Source organism: Myiozetetes cayanensis, unplaced genomic scaffold (assembly GCF_022539395.1).
Source record: "Myiozetetes cayanensis isolate MyiCay16 unplaced genomic scaffold, myiCay2020 scf3, whole genome shotgun sequence".
Taxonomy (NCBI): domain Eukaryota; kingdom Metazoa; phylum Chordata; class Aves; order Passeriformes; family Tyrannidae; genus Myiozetetes; species Myiozetetes cayanensis.
The window spans coordinates 69,447,845-69,473,249 of NW_026087521.1; the positions used below are offsets into that span (position 1 = coordinate 69,447,845).

General features: G+C 42.5%; 1 protein-coding gene across 3 annotated transcripts in view; it reads right to left on the reverse strand.

Moving 5' to 3' along the window:
• Window positions 1-17,178, reverse strand: part of MPPED1 (metallophosphoesterase domain containing 1) — a 56,376-nt gene extending 39,198 nt beyond the window's left edge. The window contains exons 1-2 of one of the 3 annotated variants that reach the window (XM_050325510.1): window positions 17,090-17,178; window positions 3,886-4,148 (exon numbers count right to left, since the gene is read on the reverse strand). In XM_050325510.1, coding sequence (XP_050181467.1) covers window positions 3,886-4,037 — 152 coding nt within the window. In that variant the 5' untranslated portion in view covers window positions 4,038-4,148; window positions 17,090-17,178. Of the gene's footprint in view, window positions 1-3,885; window positions 4,149-4,273; window positions 6,386-16,696; window positions 16,932-17,089 lie in introns of those variants that run through there. The other 2 variants (XM_050325508.1, XM_050325511.1) reach the window with 2 other exon arrangements.
• Between the last annotated feature and the right edge of the window lie 8,227 nt (window positions 17,179-25,405).

Consider the following 25,405-nt stretch of genomic DNA (forward strand, 5'->3'; position numbering starts at 1 on the left):
AGTAAATTTTTAAAAAGTATTTTATTTCTTAAAAGTTGTAATATAACAATCTTTAATCACTCCATCCTTTCTCTATGTCAAAGAATTCTGCAAAATTTAGAGGCGTTTTTGACAACCACACAGGATGGGTGAGAGAGTGAGGAACAAATCTAAAACATTCAAATCTTGTTAAATACAAAAAGAAAAAAAAAAGTCTTAGCATTTTCTACAATGTAACTACAAAACTAGAGCATGAACAATTATTTTGCACCCATACCTTTACAGGAAGAAGAAATGCTGGGGTTTTTTTACAGCAATACTGGAGAAACAGCCTCTTAGTGCGAGCACCTTGTAGTTGTCTTTCTGAAGTTCCAGATTTTGAGCAGAAAAGTAATTAAATGTGAGGTGAGGAGCAAAGCCAGCTGGGATTAAATCCTACCTAATGAATACCCAGATATGCAAGCAAGAACCCACTGGGAACTGCAAAACTTGGCTGACAAAGAGTGCAGTGTTTGGACCCCGAAAACGCTTGTTGTAGGGCTGGGGGAGTGTGTGTGCTGTGAGAGGACCACAAAGGGCAGGTGAAGAAAAAGGGTTTGATGTTAAAAATGCCTCTGGTTTGGAGAAGAACAGAAGAACAGAGCTGCCACAGTGGGTGGAGGGTGGAGGTAACAGGGGTGGCAAAGGCAAAATTAGTGGTGAATGGTGGGGTTTAGACTGGTGAGGCTTTGCCATAAGGTGTGAAGGGCAAAACATTCATTGCACACAATTCTGCCACAAAATGGACTGGGTAAAAACCACAGAATCATAGAATATGCTGAGCTGGAAAGGACACACAAGGGTCATCAAGTCCCTGCACAGGACCATCCCCAAGAGTCAAAGGACGAGGAGCTGACCCTGCCTGTCTTTGCAGCTGTTCAGGCTGAAAGGATTAAATACCAGTTCAGCAAACACAAACACCCAACACCTCCCAAAGAGAGTTGTAGGCTGTATTAGTAAGCCAGCTCTAAATTAGGCATATCACCCTGGCACAACATAGGGGTTGGTCTGATCCAACACATGGACTGATCTAAAATACTGCTTTTTGACCTTTCATGGCAGAGTAACCTTTAAAGCAGGCACCGCTTTGCCTTCAGAATCCTTTGAGAGCTCAGCACAGCAGTAAGTTGGGTGTTAGGGGGTATCAGGCAGACATCCCATGGAAACCCCACGCATCACATAAGGCACGTGCTTTTTTTTCCTGTAGTTTGGATGGGCATGGGGAAGATGTGGACAGCATTTTCCTGGTTGCAGAGGTTGTGTTGTGCAACTTTTAAATTCTGTGCAATAGGCCCAAGAATTTTCATGGGAAAACAACACCAATGCAAAAAAAAAAAAGAAAAAAAAAGAAAAGAAGCAAATAAATGAGATGCAGATTTTTCATCTTGAAGTGATATGCACACACTGAGACCATATATAGGTAAAAACGTATGTCAAGTTTCACAAACACATCTAAGTTGTATTACTGGAAATAATTTCTGAAGGCTCAATCCCCATATTCTCGTGTAACATGTTCCCACAGCAGCTGTCACACCAACACCCAATGCACAGCTTGCAGCGTGAGCAGAGGAATACAGATCTGCTGATTATTTTTTTTTGTGCAAATGCTTTTGTTTTTCTTTAAATCAGCATGAAAACTTGAGAGAGAAATTGAAAAGCTGAGCTGAAAAATCTCAGAGCGAAAAAAAAACACTTCCAGAGGTTGCTTTGTACACCAGATTTCAGTGGTTTCACAAAGGGACAAGGCAAGGACTTTCCAGAAATGACTAATGGGCTTGAAAACACTGGCAGAATTTACCACCTTTCCTGTCAGTGGCAACCCAGCCATCTCATAAGCACAGGGATGCCAGACTATGACGGGTCTAGAAAGGGCCTAAAGGAGCTGAAATGTGAAAGGACGAATGTGAAACTGCACAGAGGACCAAGCAAGACCTAATATAGAAGAAAAGGAGCACCCACGTGGCTAAAACAGTTTACTGTGGGCTCAGATGTTAACAGGTCTGTGTGAAACCTCTTCATGGTTGCCTCCAACGTCACTAATGCAGATGTTTTTGAACAAGCACAAAGCCTTCACCTCCCAGAAGTTAAGGACAAAACTTGAGTGCATGTAAACAGGGCTTTCACCCACGACAATCATGTAAATAAAAGGTGCCTTTGTTACCCTTTTTATGTCTCCTTCTCCCTTCTTTGTTACTATTCTATTCATTGGAAGGAGGCAAAAGCAATCCCGCTGGTATTCAAGAAACATTATTTACAATTTGTCAGATCATGGTACATGTTCCAATTGATTTGGCCTCTTTTCCCATTTGCACAAGCATCTCCAATAGTATTAATCATTCATGAGAGATTGCTAAACTCTTCTGAGGAACCATTTTCTAAGGACAGCTTATTTTCAACTACTTGTTCAGGTGTTGAATTTCTATCATGTAGTTGATTGTCCAAGCCCTCCAGTACCATAATTTCTTTGTGGTTAGAAGTTGAAACAGCATATTGTTGAGTGCCAAGTGGATATGAATAAATAACTTACTTTCAGCCCAATAAAAAACATTCGGCTTTTAAGACCAGGAAACAAATTCCTGAGTGCCCAGGAACTGTCTGAATATTCACAGAAAGCAGCTGAGCCTCGACAAATCAACCTGCATCTGGCATTTTCATCTGTAAAAGCATTTGTTTGTTTGTACTTTTGCTACCATTTGCCAGCTCTATAAATAAAAGATGGTTGTATGTAGCTGTAATATAACTAACCAGTGCTAACATCCAGATCACTTTAGTGTTTGCAGTTCAATAGGATCTAAAAAACCCCATCACAGACCATAATATGCTGCCCCAAAAAACTGAGTCTTTGCTCACCATCCCAATACAGGTTACTTTTCAGATTCTTTTTATATAATCCATTTGTGCCAAATAATGTTCATAAGCATTCATCACTAAATAGACACACAGCGTTCAGTGCTGAATCTTTTAGCTGCAGAAATCATAACCTATTTTGTAAATTATTAAATCATATTAAATACCAAAAATGTGAACAAGATGTTTACTTGTTCGGCTTTCCTAAAGGAAAGGAGTTCCCTTTAAAAAACAAAAACAGCCTTCTGATCTAAAGATAAGGCTGCTTCTCTCTTTAATAACCACGATAAAATGGTACAGACATTTTTACTCCCTATAAAAATATTTTACAGTAGAATTTTATACTTAATTTATTTGTAATAGCTTTTACTGTTTTGCTCTTCCTTCTGGCTCTAAACTTTACAGCAGGTTTCATTTTGTAATTATAATTCTCCACTTTACTTTACAAGTAAATCATCTAGAGCAGTTAATTTTACTGATGTTATCATTATATAAGAAGTCAGAAACAAACACAGTATTTTAATCACTCTTTAAGCACTTGGCATTTTCGGCACATCGGAGTGAGAGTAAGTTGTCGGATGGGTGCCCACACTATTTTATTTATTGAGATGATTTTTCCCTTGTATGTAGCTGTAATATAACTAACCAAACAGTGTGTGTTGGACAGACAGGGGCTGGGTGTTTCCAACAGCTCTGTGCATCAATATGCAACTGCACAAAGCAAACAAACGTTATTAAGATTGCAGAAAGTATCATCTCGTGTTTTATTACCACTGCTTGTTGTTCATTTCTCTTTTTAATACCTAAGTATTATGTATTACACTTGTGGAGCAATCTTTCTCCCCTCCTTTAACAAAGTACTCTGCAAACGGGCTGACTCTGTATCATCACAGTAATTATTATTAGAGAGGCAGCAGTTCCTCAAATTCCTCCTGCCTGCTCCATCAAACACCACATCGACAGGGCAACGACGTGCCCCGGGAGACTGCCCCGGAGCAGCAAGAGAGCTAAACTACTCACATCTGCACATGTGGGGGCTGGAAACGCCCCTGGTTGATGTTGTAGAAGGTGAAAGCCTGCGTGGGGTTGGAGCTGTACTCGTCCACCTCGATGATGAGCCGGCTGTGCTGGTGCCTGCGGGCTGCCATGATGTGCGACTGCGCGAAGGCCATGCTTGCGGCGCGGGGCTCGGCCTCCTCAGGGGATCATGTCTGCTATCTCCCTACGTCCATGGGAGAGCACCAGGACATCTCACCCCAACAGCACACCCCCCTTGGAAACACCTGAAAGCAGAGGGGAGAGATGGAACGTAACTGTTTGGGCTGCCTGGAATTTGCATTGTTCAACGCGACGAAGGTGAAAGGGAGACAGGGAGGGACAAACGCTCCTCCAAGGACTCAGCACAAACCTTTCCAACCCAGCAACTGGATGAACAGGCTTTAGTTGGAGAGCATGGACGGAAAGTAAACTTGCTAAAGAACTTGCTCAAATACTTCAGACATTTAATACAAACCTAAAAGATGAGACGGTCATTCAGAAAGGCGCAACGAGCGTTTCTCCAACACAATCATTGACTTCCTTGTTTACTGCACTGCTGAAGGTTTATTGCCCACCCTCCCACAAAAAAAAAACAAACCATGGAACCTGAAAGTGACTGTGCACAATGAAAATGCCAGTTAATTAAACAAGAACCAGTTTAACCCTGAGACTAGCTCGGTGCTGATATTGCCAAGGTGTGGGTTCAACCCCTGGAGGGGACATTCGCTGAAGACCTGAACTTGAAATCCCTTCCAACTCAGAACCTTCTGTGATTTTGTGATTCTGTGAACCAAATCTTCCCAAAGTCTGCGACATTTATTGCAGGGAATCATTGCAAGTGGTTGTTATTTACACCAAAAAACCAGAGCAAACGGCCTCCTCTGCACTTGCTCCTGGTTTTGTAGTATCACTGAAGGAACTCCTGGCACAAATATGAAAGCCTCCCCCCTTTAAACACTTTTCAGTCAGCATTAGCCCAGCTTTCTGGATTCACTGGAAAACAAAGTGATTCCAGGGCTAACACACAGTTAAATGTTACTAAATATTAAAAATGTAAAATCCATACAGGTTTTATGTTTGGGAATAAATTTTTCCCTGAAGGTTATGCAAGTCTAGAACAGCAGCACTGAAAATGGGTAGAGAAAAAGCCAAGCGAAACCAACTGGAATGCAAAGAGTATCCCCTAGAAACAGCAGACAGTAATTTGAATGTGAATCTTACTTTTATTTCCCAGCTTTAATAAAAAATGGATTATAAGCTATAAAGGTGGGTATTTTTACAGTATAATTTTACATCCTTTTTAAAAGTTGTCTGACTTAAATATTTGCTTTCATGCAAGCAAGGGCTCTTTTCTTCTAGGGAATACAAGCAATTTGCTTCAGAAGATGTATTTCATAAAAAGCCACGCTAGAATGCAGCAATTCACTTAATACTTGCGGTTTCTGGAAAGCAGGACTGGAACTATTTCCTGTGACCTTGCTGATGTGCCTTGCTTCCATTCTGAGGGGACCACTGCCAAGAGTGATGGATGAGGGAGGCCTTCATAGTGGCTCAAAGTTTTAAAGCTATTTACAGGTACTTAGGTCCAATTCAGTTTTAGTGGCAGTCAAGCACCTAAACATCTTTATAAACCTGGGCTTCAGTCCTTTGCTTAACTACTACGGAGGTTGAGCACTCCAAGAAGTGGTGGCGTGTTTTTGTTTGGGGAAATCTCGTTCCCGGGGAGCTGAAACGAGAGATTCCTCTTGGTTTTGTTAGTGGCTGAATGGCTGTAAAATGATGACAACTTGCTGTCACTAACGAGCCGCAGGAAAACAGCCGGAGAATAAAGGAGCGGATTCCTTCATGCCCTCCCCTAGAACTGAGGGGTAAGGAAAAGCTGGAATGACAACGGGGAAAGATTTGGGATTTCAAACACAAGAAGCGCCACAAAGGAATGTGCCAGAGCAGAGGGGAGGGAAGGGAGGCACAATCCTGGTAAGAATACTCAAGTACAAATTGCTGCATTTAGGAAATAAGAAATTATGACAGCAGATGTGGAGAACCCTCCCCAAGGAGCTTCCTGTATTAAATGATGCATTTGCAAAGAAGTTTGAATAGGCAAGGTCAGAGATTTTACAGGGGGCAAACTGTTCTAAGTGAACCCACTTCTGGTTTGAAAGAAACTATTAGAAACTGGTGACCTCTAGAAATATTCTCCAGCAAGATAAATAATTTATGATTCCACAGCTCTACATAAGGGGTTTGAACTACCTGGAAAACACAGCCTTTCTTTTATAGTTCAGGGATTATGCCCACTTTACACATGACTGAACTGTGGTTACAAAGGTCCTTGGAGACCTGGGATTTCCCTTTGGCCTTGGGAAGTTCTCAGGAGTTCACAGCAGCTGAGAAAGGAGCTGAACAGAAGTTCACTCTATATACATGAAAGAACTGGGAAGACAACATATTCCACTTGAGGTAAGGAAAAAAAGGGGGGAAAGGGAGAAAAATGTATCTGATAGCACTGCTAAACCTGCTACTCAGTGACAGTCACCCAACTCTGGACATATGAAAAGCTTAAAGACTGGGGAAGGGAAGGGAAGGGAAGGGAAGGGAAGGGAAGGGAAGGGAAGGGAAGGGAAGGGAAGGGAAGGGAAGGGAAGGGAAGGGAAAAGGACAGATCTTGCAACAAAAACAAGTAGAAATCAGATATGTGACACACAGACTCAGTAAGCAGAACTCAATAGCTTAATTCAAGCTCATTTCAGAAACACACACAGATGCCTTTGAACCTTACCTTTCAGTCTACGGTTTTCCTCCTGCATAAGTGCCTGGCTGACTACTGACACTCCTGGTGTGACAGAACAAGCTGTCTCTTTGCAGCTTGACTGATAACCAGACTGACACCCATTACTCCCCTCTTTCTGCTTCCATTTCCAGTAGTCCCCCCAGCCGGAACTTTTCCTTTCTTTTTAATATTCTGAAATGTATTCCTTGCCCAAACCAGGGTATAAAATGCAGCAGGGAAATAATTATCTGCTTCTACAGCGTGCAAGTTTTAAAATTATATGCCCAGCATTACCAACACAGAGAGCTAAGACTCAAATCCCCACAGCAACAACATGCTAACCATCCTCTTCCCCCAGACTTATGGAGCTGCGGGATGTCTGCCAGGGAAAAACAGAGGAATGTAAAAAGGACTGCAAGAACATGAATACTAAAATAAATATCACAAACCTGGCTGTTGGAATCACAGACTGAGAAAAAGCTATTAAATCAGCTAAGCCATCTTCTTACCCATGGCAGGAATGTTCTCCATGCATTATTTGTCATCTGCTGCTTTCTCCAGCAGGTGCTCGGAGGGGCCCCAAAGCCCCCTGTGTGCAGTGGACACTGCCCCACAGCCTTCAGGGGGCTTCACATCAGGCCACAAAAATATGTGCAGTGAAACATCTCTCCTGAGGAATTACTGCACTAGGCAGGTGCTTGAACCCACACATATTTAATTCCTTTGGTGAGGGCCTCCAACAAATCTTTGTAGTAATTTTTTTTTTTACTTTTTTTTTTTTTTTTTTTACTTTCTCAGCCTGAAATTTCTGGTATTGTATTTCACACCGTTCTTGTCTAGCAAGCATAAATATTTCCCCCTTTTACATGAATTTTCCAGCCTTTTTGTGCATCCTATTTATCTTTTTTGCTTTGTGCATTTCAAGGCAATGTTTTATTTTAATCTCACTTCTCCACTCATAGATTTTGCTTTATTCCAGGTTCATCCTTCAGTTCACTCCCATGTTCACTGACTTCACTGTATCTCATTCCATTGTCCCCACTGTTCTCTCCATCATCTACCCTTTGTCTCAAGTCTAAAAACACCACTGAGGTTTCTTGAAAACAATTCCAGCAACACACAGGATGAATCTAGGCTTGAAAACAACATGGCTCAGGCAGATGTCGCTGAAATAATAATTAGAAAGCGAGATAAAATATTGATGACGATCATTATAATAATAATTAAAAAAAAAAGTGTCATAAATTAAGAGAGAAAACCATAAGGGCTCTTTGCTGCATTACAAAACATCTGGAGGTCAAGAAGAACAGCGTGACTGTAGCACATCCCAGCAAGAGCTGAAGAGGGGCATTGCCAGATTTTGCACCAACAGTGAGACAGCACAAAGAAAGAGAGACAACCCTGGGACTCTCAGCAGTGCCAAGATCAGTGGCAAAGTGGTAGCTCCAGAAAATGTCTTAGTTTTGCTCACACAGTCTGACAAGCCGGGATTTGGGGAGGCAACCAAGAAACAAAATGTAGTATCGAAAAAAAAAAAAAGGGCATTTTCATGCAGCTATAAAACATCAAAGGTTTTTTTAGGGAAAGCCAGTAAGACAGGAGCAGTAAAATACCTTAAAGAGGAGCCTGAGAGTTTGTGATGGACCACATGTTTCTTGTGCAAATCACTGTCAACCAGGAACCCTTCCAAGAGTTTTAACAATGGCTCAGATATTCCCTATACTACAGTGCTCTTCATAAACTGTCAGATCATCCTTTACACCAGGAAATAAACCCTTTATTTAAACCCCAAAAAAAAAGGCACTACAGAGTATTCTGCAGCAATGGTCCCAATTGTCATAGTAACATTTCTATAACCACCAGTGATTGGCTTCAGTATCACAAATTAGTATTTTCATTTTAACCCCCAGAAGACTGACCATGAGTTAAGTGAACACACTGAAAATAGTAAAGCAATCACTAGTAAAGCAATCACTTACTATGAGAAATAGGGTTTTTGCGGTTTAAAATACCCATTTTAGATACCTCAGATGGAGGCCAATCACTGGAATTAGTCTGCTCTCTTCAGTTCTGCCACTGGGAAATGAATGCTGAAATAATCCTTAAAAAAGGCATTATTCTGTGGGAAAGGATGAGCCAGGCAAATCACTCTGCAGATGAAAGCCTTTCCAAAGGGATACACTCTCCTCTCCCTCCTCTTCATTTTCTGAAACAGAAAGTGGGTCCTGGGAACCCAAAACCGCTGAGTCTCCCCTTGGCAGACTGCTCTGCTCACTTGACAAGTGAGGACTTGAAAGTGAGGGCAGCACAATCAAATGTCATCGAGACTCTTGCAGATTTTTGGTTTGATCATGCACACTTCTCCTTGATGGAATCATTAGGCTTTCTAAATAAACATGGTTTCTTTTAGATGGAAACGTTTCCCCTTGCATTTAAAAAATAAACAAATAAAACTAACATGTGTTGACCTGAAATATGCACTTCTAAGCCCTTTTCCCAAAGCAAACACTTCATGCACCTGCAATTTGTGTCAATGAGAACTAAACAACAGCATTAAAAGATGAACAGGCTCCTCTTGGATATCTGAATTACAACCTCACAACCTCTGGTGCCTTTTAAGGTCTGAAGTTGTGTCAGAGCAGGGTCAGGTTGGATCTCAAGAAAAGGTTCTTCCCCCAGAGGGTGGTTGGCACTGAACAGGCTCCCCAGGGCAGTGGGCACAGCCCCAAGGGTGCCAGAGCTCCAGGAGGGTTTGGATGATCCTCTGGGGCACAGGGGGTGACTCTGGGGATGGTCCTGTGCAGGGTTGGGCTCGATGATCCTTGTGGGTCCCTTCCGACTCAGGATATTCTGTGGTTCTGTGTTTGCCAGCCATACAAACCTCACAGAGTCCTGTGAAGATGAACCTGGAAATCTTGCTGGAACTCAACCCTCCTCTTTCCGTGGCTGGGACCCCTCCCTGGCTCTCCTGTGTGTCTCTAGACTCTGCTGCCATGACTCTGTATCCATACAGGCTAAGACATCCTTGGATTTAGGCAGCAAATAAATGTACAGATGAGGGTGAGTTTTTATTTTGCTGGTTGCCAAAACCACTGAATCCATTCTGTGAGAACCATGAGATGGTAACATGTGCTACCCCACTTCTCCTCAGGGCGTGAGAATGTGTCAGAATATTGCTCTGTAAGTCTGGAAAGTCGCCCTAAGGTCAAAAATTGGAATAAAACCTTTACAAATGCCCCTTTGCCATGGCTCTCATCTTGAGCACATATGATCCACTATGGTATTTTCAAAAACCTTTGCCTATGGTGTTTCTTTAATTGAAAGGGATCTGAAGCATCCTGGTTTTCAGTCCCTGATCTATTCATTGGCTTCTGCTGAACCCAGTTAGACCAAAGCCATCATTTATTAAGGGAACTCTTTGGATTGCCTCTACAAAAAAAGAGTCTGAGATGGCTTTCTGAGCCAGCAAATCTAAATTTGGTATCTGTTATCTGTCAAATAATGCTCAGTTTTGTGGCTGTGCCTTTTCCCTGGAAGTCAGAGCTGTTCCCACCCATAGAGCCAAAACCAGGGGACATAATTCTGAGTTACTTGTAAGCCTCAGAATCCTACCCATTTTGTCCTTTTCTGTTTAGAAACTCCTATTTTACATACCAACCCCCCCCATATATGTATCTCACATATATCACATATTTGTTAACTGCAGATCTACAGGGCACTGAGCAATCTGGTTTGTAACATGAAAAAAAATAATTCAGTGACTTAAATAAAACCTCTTGTTCCTCTGTAATTGCAATTATCTTAACTTTCACTAGGAAAAAAAAAAAGGCAACAAAATCCCTCAAGATATTTCTCACCAAGCTAAAACACACATCATTGTTTCTCCCTTTTTGGATCCTAATGACCTGTCAAACACAGTATGAGAAAATTCTTCACTGAAATTATGTTTTTGCTTCAAGTTAGTTTTCTTCCATTGCTCTCAAACACAAATTTTATATTTGTTGCCCTCATTACTTAATTTATAAAGAACACCAACATCATTGTTAGCTTGAACTGTCATAAAAAGATTATATAGACCCAGCAAGTAGGAAATGAGAGAAGTTATTTGCCTTTTGGAATGATGCCCTAACATCCACTTTGAAGTTTCCTCCAAAAATATACTGCACCTACTGTACAACAAAGTTCTGACCAGGCATCCAGAAAAAGAGATAGGCACTGAGTTCAGAAAAGACAAAAACTGCACATTTACCAAAGAAACCTAATTGTGTATTTATTTAAAGCAGTTACCACTTAGAAACCTTCTTAGTTAGTCTTACTTTGAATAATTTCAAATTATCTTTTCTCATTTCCCTACCTGGTTCCCAAAACTGAAGTAACTGAATACTCTATTTATGAAGATTAAATTTTATTTTGGCTCATTAGCAGTAGCATTTTCTGAATCAAATTCTCATCCATACGAATAAACTGTTCATTTATTCAATTTAAAAGAAAGAAACACAACCTAATAGTACTGCTTTGTTTTCACCTTAAACTTCTGCTTTACCATATATGCAATATATTTTAAGCACTGCAGTGCTCTTAAGATTTACAAATAGATTTAATATTTGTCAAGGCTTAATGCATTAATGTAATCCTGCATAGGATATTGCCTGAATGTACAAAACATTGTCATATTTCCATGAAATATTTAAATGGATACATTTTTCTTGAGTAAAACCCAGTCTTTTCCCTGAAAAAATATACTATTTTGGTTCCATACTACCTGTATTTATCCAAAAATACCTGCAGAAGCAGCTAATCCATTTAAGTAATTACCTCTAGAGAAGGAAATTTTAAATAAATATCCAAGAGCCACAAAATTCCTTCCTCACTCTAAAAAATTTGCCTTCGTCTCTGGCAGTAAAACAAAATCTACTATATTCCTGAAAACTCTGTGTAGACATAAATCCATAAAGCACAAATCAAAAGCCTCAAAATGATAATACTCACTCTAAAGGAAAATAGCTAAAAATACAGGTTATGCAGGGAAATAATTAAAAAAACCCAGACATTCCAGCAGGAATAAATTAGGGATGTGGGGATTTCATTGTACCTTCCAGTCTGCAATTTGAGCATGTCAGCTGATTCAACTCTTGAATCTCTCCAAATATTATTTACTGAGATGAAGACTATGTAAGTACTGAAACATGACATTTAAGAAACAGCTTGGTTTATTTTATTTAACTGAAGAAATGTGCTTTTTCTTCAGTCTTTTGGCCTCATCCACACAATAAAAGTGGCCAGTCTATTCCCACACTTCAAGATTAATGGAATGCTACAATATATGCACACAAATATATGTCAGAGGTGGAAAGTAGAACACAGTTTACATATAAATATATTTAGAGTGATACTGCTTGCAAGCTCAGTGTATCTTTTTCTATTAAGGCCTGGAGTTAAATTATAAACTTTATCAAGCAAAACCTTACCAGCTTCATTTTTTTTAATCTTGGAGACAGAACTTTGAAAATGAAGTATATTGTTATATTAATTTTGTTGTCTCCACTTTTCCCTCATTTAGCTGCAGCCATCCCATTGAGATCCTTCATGTGATCTGATCAATGTCCAGGGAGGGAGTCACTGGGTTTGTTACCTTTATTTTTCTGGGTATTCCTTGATGTGAGGAAAAAACAGTCAACAGTTGTTTGAACACTTGTCCTACCTGTAAAGCCACGTCCACAAAGAACCCCTCTTTATGACATAAAGGCAGCTAAACCCTTTCCTTCAAAGAAAAAGGCAGAGGAAAGATGGCAAGTGGGAATTCCAAGACACACAACCCTGCAGGGGAGTGTTTCAGGTCCAGCACCTCTGGATACTCCTCAGACCTAAAAGCAAATCCTGTTGATTGGCAAAGCATCCAGTCCTGCAGTGCCTTTCTCACACAGGGATGCTTCAAATCACTGCTCTCCCTGAAGCTGGAGAGGCTACTCATAAAAGCAGGCAGATTTAGGAGAAGATATCCCTCTCCAGAACAGGCTGTGCCAAGGGACGGGAATCTCTGGGCAGCGACTGGGACTCCAAGCTCTGTGCACTGAACATCAGCTGGTTCACTGGCTGCCCAAAAAACTCTCCTGGAAATTTTATTTGGGCTGATGTACAAATTAAAAAGATGCTAAAGCAAAAATAGGTACTAAACCAAACCTATACAGGTTAGGGGTGAAAAGGAAACGGAGATCAAAATGAAAAAAATATTTAGGAGGGAAAGAGCCAAGTACTGAAATGAACTCACTACACATTTTTGGATTTTCTTTTCCCTTCTGTCTTATTTGATCAACATGGTGAAATCTGAACATTTTTTTCAGTGTTGACAAATCTGAAGTTTGCACTAAAACATGTTGAAGTTGACATTTTATTGTCGTTCTGGTCCAAGTTACAAGGTTGTCAACCTCTGGCAGTAGCTAAGTTTTTTAATGCACCCCATCCCCACTACATTAGGCAATGTATCTTGAACTTCTACCAGAAGCTACTCATTTTAGGGACAAAGGGATGAGGGACAAAACTGTGATCTACCTCAGAACAGCAATACAATGTGGAAAAGCTCTGAGTAAGAAATTTTTTTTGCTTTTCTAGCAAAGAACCAGAAGAAAGGCTGTCCCACGAAGTCAAAATAATTCCAGCATTGCTATTTATTACAAAATCCAACAGTAAAGGATGCTGGACACTGGAGAGCCCTACAGGGACAGAGAGTCTCTGCCCCAAACAGTTTAGAGTCTCCAGAAACTCAACAAAGGATATGGGAGGAAAACAACCCAGCAACGCAGAGGAACGATCGGTGCAACGACAGCTCCTTCCATTTTCTTTTAGGGAGATGGAAAAAAAAAAATAAGCAAGATTAGCATCACAAAAGGCAAAAGCAGAAAGAAGATGGGATATGATAGAGCCAGCGAGAGCAGGAGAAAGGTGGTAAGGAATCAAGTGGTGTGCAGGGTGTGCGCGTGTGACACAGCACGGCGAGCGAAGCGACGCGGTCGCGGGAGCCGGCAGAGAAAAGAAGGAAAAGAAGGGGGAAAAAAAACACCCAACAATCAAAAATATCAGTCACCATCAACCTCCTTCATACTCTACTTCTACAGCTGCTCTGCTGGCTTCAGTCTTTGGGTGAGTGACAAGCCCCTCACCTGCCACCAGGGCAGGACTGACCGCGTGGCAGAGGAGCTGAATGGAAAAGGTTAAGAGGACCTGCCACATGAAAAAATAGCTGTCCAAAAGTGATGTACACTAAATAGAGTAATCGTCTTTTCAGCAGAAAAGTCTAAATTACAAATATGTAACAAGCAAGGGCTAATACTTGCAATTGAAATGTATTTTACATCTGCATTACAGCTCTCAGTCTGAGTCAAGATGAGTCTCTACCACAGGAATATTAGTATGGCTCTCCATAGGCACACAGAATACAGCATATTTAGATGGTATTGCAAACTCAGTCTTATTCCCATGGTAAATAAAAGCATTTTAAATAGTGACTGAATGGAAAACACTAAACATTTTGTATTTGGGTTGGTGTTATGAATCCCAAATCAGTTATGACTGCAAGTTACTACCCATATACCGCGCTGGTTCATTGTTAATCCTCGTGCAATTTCCACTGTCATATCAGATCCCAACCAGAAGTGTCACACTTGTTGACATGTCAACAATGAGGTCAAGCACTGAGCAACCCCAAAGAATGAACTGCTTCACCCTCCAGGGGTGGTCACTGCAGAAGCAGGGGAATAACCAGTCCCATAACAGCTCTGCCCCTTTCTGCAATAGATCTTATACTGGATTGTCATCTGCAGCCTTGCCCAAGAATCACACTCTCATGCTATTTTATTTGGAATAACATTGACTAAAACCATGCTTTTTTAAGAGGAAGTCAAAGGGTACCAGTCCAGTGACCTTAAACGATTCTCTTACATTACTAACTTTGCTTGCATTTCAAAACATAACCCAGAATATCCAGGATTTTAAATGAAGTATTTATTTTAAGTTAGAAATAACAACTGGAGACCACTTTGTTCCCAGGCACAGTCTCACACAGACCAAGTTTACCTATGGACAATGACCACAGAACCCCAACTGGTGTATGACCCAGAACACCCAAATTAAAGTTTCCAGCACTACAATGAGTCTTATTTTGAAAGCTCAGACTGTGCCTTGCACTATTCTAACATATCTTAAGGTAACAGAACATGTGAAAAGGCTCTTCCTTCAGTTTACCTTGCACATCCCCTCTGAATTCTTCAAAGCAAGATTCAGCAAGAACCAAAGGGACTGCATGTTTATGTTTATTAACCACAAAGAAAACTGTTTTCATGGACAAAAAATACAAAAATTCTCAATTGCAAATGCACTTTCTAATTATTATTTGATACTGTTTTCATATGTCTGAAAAAAAGAAACTGCCTGGGTAATTGACTAAGGAGCTACCTGATTTCAGGGAATTTGAGTCTCCTTCCTCACAATTTAGTGGCAGAACTCCAGCTGACTTAAAAACTAGTCACCTTTCTCTACACTTCTGCATGTTCTCCTAAACAGAAGAGCCCACTCCTGTGTAACCCTCCAGGTCAGGAGGACTGCAGCTGAGGCAGCAGATTTGATCATATTTGGTTCTAGAAGGGCATAATCTGGAGATCTTTTCCTAATTTCATACAAGACATTCAGCTAAATAAATACGATCAAAAACAACACTACATTCTATGAGCCATTAACTCAAGAAGCAGCAACATCAGTGTCAGAATCATCCCTGGCTGCCAAACCAGAACTCCAGCCCGCTTTACATTCCTGCTGACAGTTCCCATAATGAGTATGCAGCATTAAATAAAAACCATGACCTGTTTAAACAAAGATCAGAGCACCAGCTTTATCTCTGCATGCTCTAATGTTTGTTGTTTGGCATCACAAGCTGACAGCAAAACAAGTGTCTTATTAACACCAGCCCAGCAGTTTTCGTACAGGGCAGGAGGTGATGGCTCTTGCCCACAAGGAAGATTCGTATCTTTAAAATGGGAATTCTACTTCATGTGAACATATACAGTTACTGTTTTGAATTAGACCAAAGGAGATAAGAGATAGATGGGATAACAAGCAAGGAATTTGAACAGTCTTCTGTCTCAGATAGCCTGAGACAATGAAACAAACCACAAATGCCAAGGTGAAACTGTTTAAACACACCATGAAAATTTCATGGGCAATAACTAATATTAATCAGTTCATGCATGCATCGTGCATAGGATAATGATTGCATTTAATAATTTAAAAGAAATCCATACACAAAATAGAAATTAGCCACCCCTATGTTTTAGTACTCCACCAGAAAATTTACAGTGCCTGGCATCTTGAAACTTTATTACGAATGAGTGCAACGCAATCATCACCTTGCAATGTCTCCTTAACTGGTCTTCTCAAAAGATGCACGGCTTCTTTGGTAGTCAGATTTCAGATGTGCACTTCGAAAATGTAGCCTTATATTTTAAATCTCTACTTTAGAAAAAGTGAGATCTCACTTCCTCACGAGTCGATCACGAAGTTTAATAATCTTGCCCAGTTATCCTTTTATCCAGAATATCCAAAGATCCTTTCTACTAGTCTAAATTAACTACGAAATTAAATAAACTGAGGTTGAAATGGCTATCAATACCATACATAATCAGCAGATCTCTTAATTATGATACTGTCAAGGTGTAGACTGTGTAAGCAAAAATCTTCAATTACCGATCTTCCGCCAAAGGGAATGGAATGTTTAAAATCTGTCTAGTTCCTGCATGTTTCCCATCCTTATCCTCCGTGCTACCCACGGACAAGTATTTATTTATGAATGTATTCCACATTCCACATCCGCAAAGTGCAAAGCACAGGACGCTGGTCCTAAGAAAGCGATGCATTAAGAGCCATAAAATCCCTACCTAAACATCCCCGATCCTTTTTGTCTGCTCCGCTGCTCGGAGCGTGCTGGACACCAGATAACAGCGCGATAAACGACACGAAAACCGGCGTGAATCCTACCAAACTTATCCAGCGGTCTCCTCCCGGAACAAAACTTTGGAGGTCACTCAGTCCTCTCCTACGACAAAGGGAAGTTCTTCCTCTTCCATCGCCCCTTCCCCCGGCTACGCGAGGGGAAGCTACCGGGGAAGGCGCACACGGATTTTCCACGGGGGGCTTCCTTTCCTTGCCGGGAAGGCTCCGGTGACACCTGAGCAGGGCAGGGGGGGGATGCGGGGGCCACCGGGAGCCCGGGGGTCCCAGCGCAGCCTCCGCGGGAACTCTGCGAACAAAGTAACTTCCCGGCGGGGCACGGCGGGGCAGGGGCTGCTCTGCCCCTCGCCAGAGAGCCGCAGGGGGCACGGCCGGAGAGAGGAGGTGGCAGGGTCCCCGGAGCGCGGTGACAGCCCTTACCTTGCTCCGCACCCCGGCGGCGGCAGCGCCGCGGAGCCGGGGCACGGGATGATGCTGCGAGGCTCCCGCCGCCTCTCCCTCCCTCCGCCTCTCCCCCGAGCCTCAGAAAAGCCCTTCCCCTCCGCCACCCCCGCCCGCCTCACTCTCTCCAGCTTTGGGGCATATATATTATATATATTTTTTTTTTTTTTAAGAAGCCAAGGGGAAGCTTGGTTGGGAGAGGCAAAGCCCTGACGCGCTCGGGGGTGGGTAGGTGACGGGGGCGGGGGGCGGTGGTGCGGCTGGAAGGGGGGTTCAGACCCTCGCACGGCAACACAGGCAGACCCATCCCCCCCGTCTCCGCGGTTCCCAGCCGGTGGAGGCAGCGCCGAGGCTCCAAGCTCTCTGCCATCCCCCGATCCCGCACCGGCAGCGGGCCCTGTGCTGATCCTCCCGCGGCCAGACCCGCCCGGGGCAGCCGCGCCGCATCCCTGCCCCGACCCCCATCCCTGCGGGGCGAGTCCCCCGCCCCCGCCAAAAAAAAAAAAAAAAAGAAATACATACCCTGACCCGCCGGGGGCTTGCTCGGAGGACGCAGGATTTTGTGCGAGCGATCGTCTCCTTCTCCGGGAGCTCAGCCTTCCTCCCCCCACCCCTACCGCCTCCCCTCCCCCGCCTCCCCCACCTCCTTTGGGGGGCCAAGAATCCCCCACCGCCGGCCCTCCCTCCTCCCCGCCCGGCCGGCTGCGGGGCCGGCGCGGTGATGTGCGGGGGCCGCGATGCTCCCCGGTGCTCTGTGGCCCGGTCGCTCCATGGCCCGCGGGCGGGATGCGCTGCGGCGGAGCGCGGGCTGTCCCCTCCCGCCGCGGGTGCGGGTCAGCGGGGGCGTTGCGGGGCCGCCCCCGGCGGGAGGGGACGCGGCTCCCCCCGGCCCGGGGCAGGGCTGAGGCGGCATCCTTGGGGAGCGGGTGTGTGTGCGGTTGGGAGGCAGGAATTCCGCGCCGTTGCAGGGTAGGGGGTGGGGGGATGTGTCCCGGTCGTCCCCTTCTTCCCTCAGCAGGGAAGTTTGGCAGCGGGGCTCCAAATTCCCGGGGAGCCGCTGCGCATCCCTTCGGCGGTGGCTGGTGGGGCTCCGCAGGTCCGGTGCTGGTGGGACACCGGGGGACACGGGGGGATGTCTGGGAAAGCCCCTTCCAGCGCCTCGGAGGCTCTGGGCACGCACAGCCTCCCTCTGCCTCAAAATCAGGCCATCGTAGAATCATAAATATATAATATTACACTCTCGATGATATTATGAGCGGAGAGCAGGAGAGTTGAATGCATACATGGAAGGGAGGCAAATTACGCGTAGAAAGGGCTGTGCTGCACCACCGCCGAGCGATTCTGAAATGGAATGGCTTTAAAATCCTCCCAGGAATAAACGTGATCCCTGCACGCTTGTTCCCGTGTCACCTGCGGGGCAAAGGGAGCAGTGCTGGATATCCAGCAGCAATTAAGGGAGTTACTTCTGCTTTTAGTACACACGGTGACTTAGCGCTGGTCAAACACTCGTTTAAAAAAAATCCCGAGCTAGAAAACACCCGCTCTGTAAAAGAAAATTGCAACTTGGGCATTTCTTCTATGAAAAATGAGTGGTATAGATGGCATTAGGATTTTTTTTGGAGGAAATAAAGGTCTGTGTGTTGCCAAAGCAGAGGCCAAACTCACAGACGAGGAGGGGACACCCCAGCCACCCGCTGAGCACTCCTTTGTGCTGTGGGCAGGGGCTGGGCTGGGCATCAGAAACCCCAAATTGGCCCCGAGAACCTTCCCACACGGTTCCCTTTATTGGCAAAACGTATATTTATCTTGAAAGTTTGCATTTTGACATGTCAGCGTTTTTACAACAATATAAATGTGCTCGAAAAATTTTTGATCAGCCTAATGGTTGGGACCTGTTAGAAGCTGCAGAACATATTCACAATCAATTCACTTATTCAGATGCATGAATAGAAGCTTAGAAAAGTAATTACAGGCACCTTTTTTTTGGAAATCTTGAGGCTGTGAAGTTTCCCCATGGGAAATATGAGTAATAAATTCCTTTCAAAAAAAAAAAAAAAAAAAAAAGGAAGCAAACGTGCTAAGCATTGTCCTCCTTTATTTTTGTCTTTACTATTAAAAAATTGTTGATTAAATGTTCCAGGTAAGGTAAGGGTGGTTGGATGCAAATCCCTAATTTTAACTATTCTTTAAAGGAACAAACAAAAAGATTTGATGTTGGGAATTTAGATTTTCTTTTCACTTTTTAAGCCCCAGTTGTCTTTCCTAAGAGAAATTGAGTTTCCTTTTTTTTTTGGTGAACGTGTAAACATAAATTTGCAACTGATCAGTATTTACAAATCTGGCTATTTTGACTTTACAACAGAGACATGACATTGTATATACACACATTGAATTAATCTGGTTCAGCTTTAAAATATCTTATTCAGAATATTAATTTCCCACCCTTTGTTGTTACAAAATAGTGAATAGTACTTTAAATTGTTGGTTATTTACGATTTGCATCAAGTTCTGTTTGTATGAAAACTGACATTCAATTAAAATTTACATGAGGCCCTGTTAAATTGTTCATTAGGACTACCTTAAATATGCTTGATGCATTTCAAAAGTACATTTGCATTTTAAAATATTTTGTGAAACAACTGAAATCGTGGCCTGTAGAATGGGAATTAAACTGGAAGCTTCTAGTAGCCACGGCTTTCACAGTCTTGGAGAAAGCAGATTTTATCCTCTCATACTCAGATTTAGCTGTAGATTGACAGGGGAAAATAGGCAATCTTCCTTTTTTTCCTACTCCTGGGCTGATTTTTCAGCTTTAATACTTCTTAACTGAGCTACTTGAATGGATTGAAACAAAGAGGATATTCAGAAGAAACTGCAGCTCTCAAAAATTGCTTCCGTGCATCAGTTCCATCCTGTTCCATCTGCTTAGCCGGGGACTTCAGTCAGTCCGGTGGCATCACCTTCAAAACTTGAGCAGCAAACGTCTTTTTGATTGACTGCCTTAGTACACCAGAGCCAGTGTAAAGCTGTAATTTAGCAAATGTAAATTGAAGAGATGCAGATAAATTCCAACACAATGTTGGTTTTTGGTTTTATTTCAAATAATGAATTTTAAAGGGGTGGTATTATGAAATAATGTTGTCCAGCTGGGACAGTGCGTGCAGGGATTTTCATCAAAGCGTGGCACAATGAAGCAAGGAACCCCTAAATAGTTACATTGTTGTAAGAAGAGATTATTACTTCGAGGTGGAAGAGCTTATATATCTTATTTTTTGAATGATTAGTTTTGAAGACAGTAAGTAATCTGTGTGAATCTTTACTTATGTAACAACAGGCAAAATTATTTCAAGGGATAGGGGAGGAAATAATCCCCTTAGCTAAGGTGAGAGGTAGGTGGGCAAATGAAGTTCAGGAGGTCACTGGGGAAGGCAGAACTGGATAATAAATATAATCATGTGTAACAGTGCATCATTTCTACTGAATTTTTGGCTTTTTGGTGGTTGGTAATTATTTATGTGTATTTTAATTTAAATCTGTGCTTCATAACAACCCATTAAGTGAACAGATCTGGTCTACTCTAGGTTTTTTATGCTTCTTGAGTTTTGAGACTTCTGTCAGCACAGTGTCACTGCAGAAGAGGAGTAGCAGACCAGTGCTGAGTGACAGCCCAGAGCTCTGAAATCTGCAACCCATCCTCTCTTACGTTATCCATTCCCCATCCTCTGCTTCTCTGACATGTCAGACTGCCTGCACGTGCACTGCAGAGCTTGTTTAGGCACTAAAGTCAGGGCTTCCCAAACTTGTCTGACTTGCTTACAATGCTGTCCTGAAGGATCAGATTTAGTGCAAGCAGCAGCTGATCTGATACATTCCATGTGGTTTTTGCCAGGACACCTGAATACAGAGCAGGCAAGTCCAACTCAGTGCACATGATGACCTGGACAAACACAGAGAAACCTCAGGTTGTGCCTGGGCATAATTGTCACATGGACAGAATGATGTATTGTCCTGAATGAAAAGACCTGTTACCCTGGCAAAAAAATAAAAAATAAAAATTAAAAAAAAAAAGTTTCAAAGGGTTTTTTGCTAAATTTTACATCCTTTCCACAGAAATGTGAAGATGGGTATGATTAATGACTAACAGCCCATTTCTTTGGTGGGGAGGAGTTCTCTAACGTGTGTGATATTTTTAATCTAATAAATACATCGTTCTTAACACTAAACAGATCAGCCAAATCAATCTCATGTTGTTTCCCAGTGAACCTTGGTGATCTTCTCTCAGCTGTGGTGAGGTGTTCCCTCCAGCTCCTCATAAAATATGGAACTGCAGTGCTCTGCCTGTGGGGAAAGAGCCTGCAGCCACATAATGATGTGTCTGTTCAACAGTGTGAAAGAGAAATTCCCCATTCACGGCCCTGCACAGTCAACTTTGCCTGCTGGTAAACCTTAAATTGCCCGAGTTGCTTGATGTCACGACTAAAAGCCATTTGTTTCTTCCTTGTATTATGTTGTGCTTGACAAAACAGAGGGGACAAAAGTCTCACCATCCCTTGCACGCCCAGCAAACAATTGTACGTTGTCCAATTGCGTGGGGTTTTTCTTATTCTTAAAAATATGGTCTAATAATACTGCAGATGTCATAGGACCTTTTCATTTGCCCATTGTGAGCCAAATGAAAAGCTGAAGTCTCGAATACCAAAGCACCACTCTGTGAATTGGGGAACTGAGGAGGTACATCCAGCGGCTACAGAAAAGATGACAGGACAAAACCTCAGACAAGCCCTCATTGTTTCATCCCAACGATGCCAAAAATGGCTTTGGAATGATATTCAGTTTTTAATTAAGACAAATGGGAAAAGTCACAAATCACCCGTTTTCCAGGTCATGTAGAACGTAGAATTTCTCCTTCTTAAACATTGATGTAATTCCCAGTTTCATTTAAATTCAGTTTTTCTCGAAGTTTGCTGCTGTGTCAGAGGCTGGAATGCTACAAATAAATCTAAAGCCTGAATCTCTCTCTCTAAAGCAGTCACTTATGCTACTAATAGTAAGATGAAATATCTGCATCCTCCTGTATTAAATAGAAGAAATTAAGTAGAGTGAATAAAAAAGAAAACACAGTGTTTGTATTTCGAAAGCTCTGGAATTATGTATTTGGAACGGTTTTAAAGATGAGCTGCTTTTTAGTGTTAAGATTTTAAAAATGTAACTGGGAGGCCATCTATAGCAACAAAAAGGGGTTTGTTTTGGGGTGGTTTTTTTATCAGTGATATTTATCCTTGAGCACAGGGAGAGAAGTCCATTGCAACAATCAAGTGGACATGTTTATGCTCCTATTTTAGGAACACATCCCTTTTATAGGCATTAAACCCGGTTTACTAGTGGAAAATTTTCATTTATTACAACTGCTTCACGTAGTGTCTTTCACGTAAACATTACAAAAAGGATTTAGTGTTGGATTTAGAAGTTGGGGTTTGGGTTTTGAGGGTTTTTTTTTTTGCCCTTTGTTCTTGTTTTGTATTTTATTTCTTTGGAGAACTCTTTTTTTTTTTTTTCCTCCCTTTCAGGAAATTTCACATAATCTTTTCCATTCGTCATCAGCCAGGTTGCTGATTACCAGAGTAACTGCCAAGCTTTCAACTCCTTGTCATCAATGGGCTGTGAATGACAGACAGCATTAATGTTGGCAAGCTCCCACTCTCCTTTTCGCCTTTCCCAAATGTAATTAAACTGCACTAATACAGCAAAAGAAAAGCTGCAGCTTTATTTTACTCACCCTAATAACATAACAATTAAATCACAGAGGCACACAATAGAGTCAAATAAACCCATCAGGACGAGGAAATTCAGAGGTAAGGGAAGTGTGGATCTACCACTTGGTGTAAAACATGAGTGGAGTGTTCCTTTCCTTTCCTAGCACTGCTTGACCTCCAGCAAGATGATGAGGCCAACATCTCAGTAACCACCCTGTCACAGCCTGCTGAAAGGCCTCAAGTGTTTCCTCTTCTGTTGCACCTTTGCTTTAGGCATAAAGGGAATAATTAACTCCTCCTTCAAATGATCCCCTGGTAGGGGAGAGCTGGATAAGGAACAGAAAGGATGGGGTCAGAGGGTGCAGTTTGAACAGCACTGCCCACCTTACCCACTGGAAGGAGGTGGCACTATCCTGATCTTTGAGGGAGATCTGAGCTGTGTTTTGAAGCCTGTAGGGGTTAGAGGATAACCAGGAGTCAGGGAGAGGGAGGAACCAGAGCCCTCACCTCACTTGCAGAGGTTTGCAAAATGCACAGATGCCACTGAGCATTTCTGAAGCAGATTAATGATCAGGAGATGAATATAGATATGTTCCCCTGGATGAAGGTGAGTGAAGAAACTACTGGAATTTCTCCACAAACCTGTCCTTTCTTGCAGCTGTCCTCTGGGATGGGAACCAAGAGCTCCTAAGGAGGCTGAGCACTGCCTGCCATGAGCTCTGGAAGCACAGCTCTGAGGTCAGCAGACCTGCCTTACAGGACAAAGTAATTTTACAGTAATGCAAAGAAATAGCTTGAGTGAGATGCAGGCAGAAGAAAATAAAGACTATTTACACAGCTACCCAGAAACAAGGGGCACCACCCTCAATATGGGAAGCACGGAAAAGCCAGGGCCCTCCCCAGCCAAAGCAGAGACAACTTCAAACATGACAATTTTTAGGCCAGCCTGGATTAAACAGACTCTAAGTGAGTCTGTCTGCCTGTGCAATTTTGGTGACTAATAATGACTGTTAGCTGACAGGTGGTACCTTATAAATCCAGCCTGTGCCAAATTCTCTGAAGGACTGTTCAGTAAGTACTGGAAATAACCAAGTTCTGTGGAGCAAGTGATTTACAACTGTGAACAAATCGTCCTGCAGCACCAAAGGCAGTTCAGCATGGTGATAATCTTCCACTTTAGCTGAAGCCATCTTTTAGACAAAGTTTGGAGCAGGATGTTCTGTGTTATGTTTTTTTTTGTAGATCTGGAGCAGGGGTGGAGTTTTACATGTCTGATGGTGTGGCTAAAGTGCAGTGAACAGCAGAAAGGGAAAAAGGGAGGCATGTAAAACAGAAATGGAGTAAATGAACAGTGTATTGGAGAAGCACTAAAGATGTGTTGAAGGTTTCTGTTAGATTAGGTCTGCTGTAGGGCTGTTGCTTTAAACAGGCAGTTGCAAAATGGCCCAAAAGACCTTTTGGGTAAGTGTCATGATTTTCTCCTTGATTCAGCAAACATCAAGGCTGCCGTGTTCCAAGCCAGCTCCAGACCCTCAGAGGGAGAAACAGCACATCAAACATCCACCTCATCTGTTTTTGCCATCAAGCAAAGAAAAAAGATGCCACAAAGGACGTGGGAAAAGCATATCAGAAGAGCACAACTGAGCCTTCAGCTGTTCTGGTGTGTCAACCATAATTCTTGTTAGGAAAAAAAAAAAAAAAGGCAGATTTGGTTGCTGTGTAGAAACTACCTTGGACACTCTAAAAGGCTTGCTCTGAGTTGCCATGAATAGATGATTCCCAAGAGTCCATAAAAATTAAATCTGATTTTCAGACTGAATATTAAGTGAGGATTGGCAATAGAAATTGGCCCTAAAAATGAGGGGGAAAAAAATGCCTTTATTGCAAGCAAGGTTTGCAGCATTTCAATGTGATGGTCTTTGATTGTCAGAGTGGGCAGCTACATTTGAGGGACTGCTGGAGGAGGCTTTGGTCCAGAACTACTCCTGGCTTATTCCCTGCACCTAGAGAATACCCTGGGCACATGGTGGTCTCTTTGAACAAAATTAGATGTATTTACAAATAGGCTGGGATCAGCCCAGGGCTGCTGGCCTGAAACTCTACCCAAAGCAATAGGAATTGTGTTAAAAAGAATCAGTTTAGGTCTGGCACACAGAACAGTGGGGAGGGAAATTCTACTCTTAAGATCTTTGAACACCAGCCAGCTCCCCAGAGGCTTCCAGATGTGCAGTTTTGAGGGACTTTAATGCTACCAGAGGAGGTTTATTTCTGTGTTTCACAATATTACATAACATTTGCATAAAAGGGGTAGGAAAAGAATGTTGTTTCAATGGTCAGTGTGTGATTTAGTACTCAGAGATGAAATGGTTCTTTTGACTTTTTCCCCTGTTAACTGACCAGGGCTTCAAACCTCATTTTCAATTAGACACAGACACTGGTGTTTATGGACTGGGTATTGATAGAGGAATTAAAATTACTTGAGAGGATGGCAGTTTATTAAGAGTCAAAGGCTAAACTCTCACGGGAAAATTTATCTTATGCT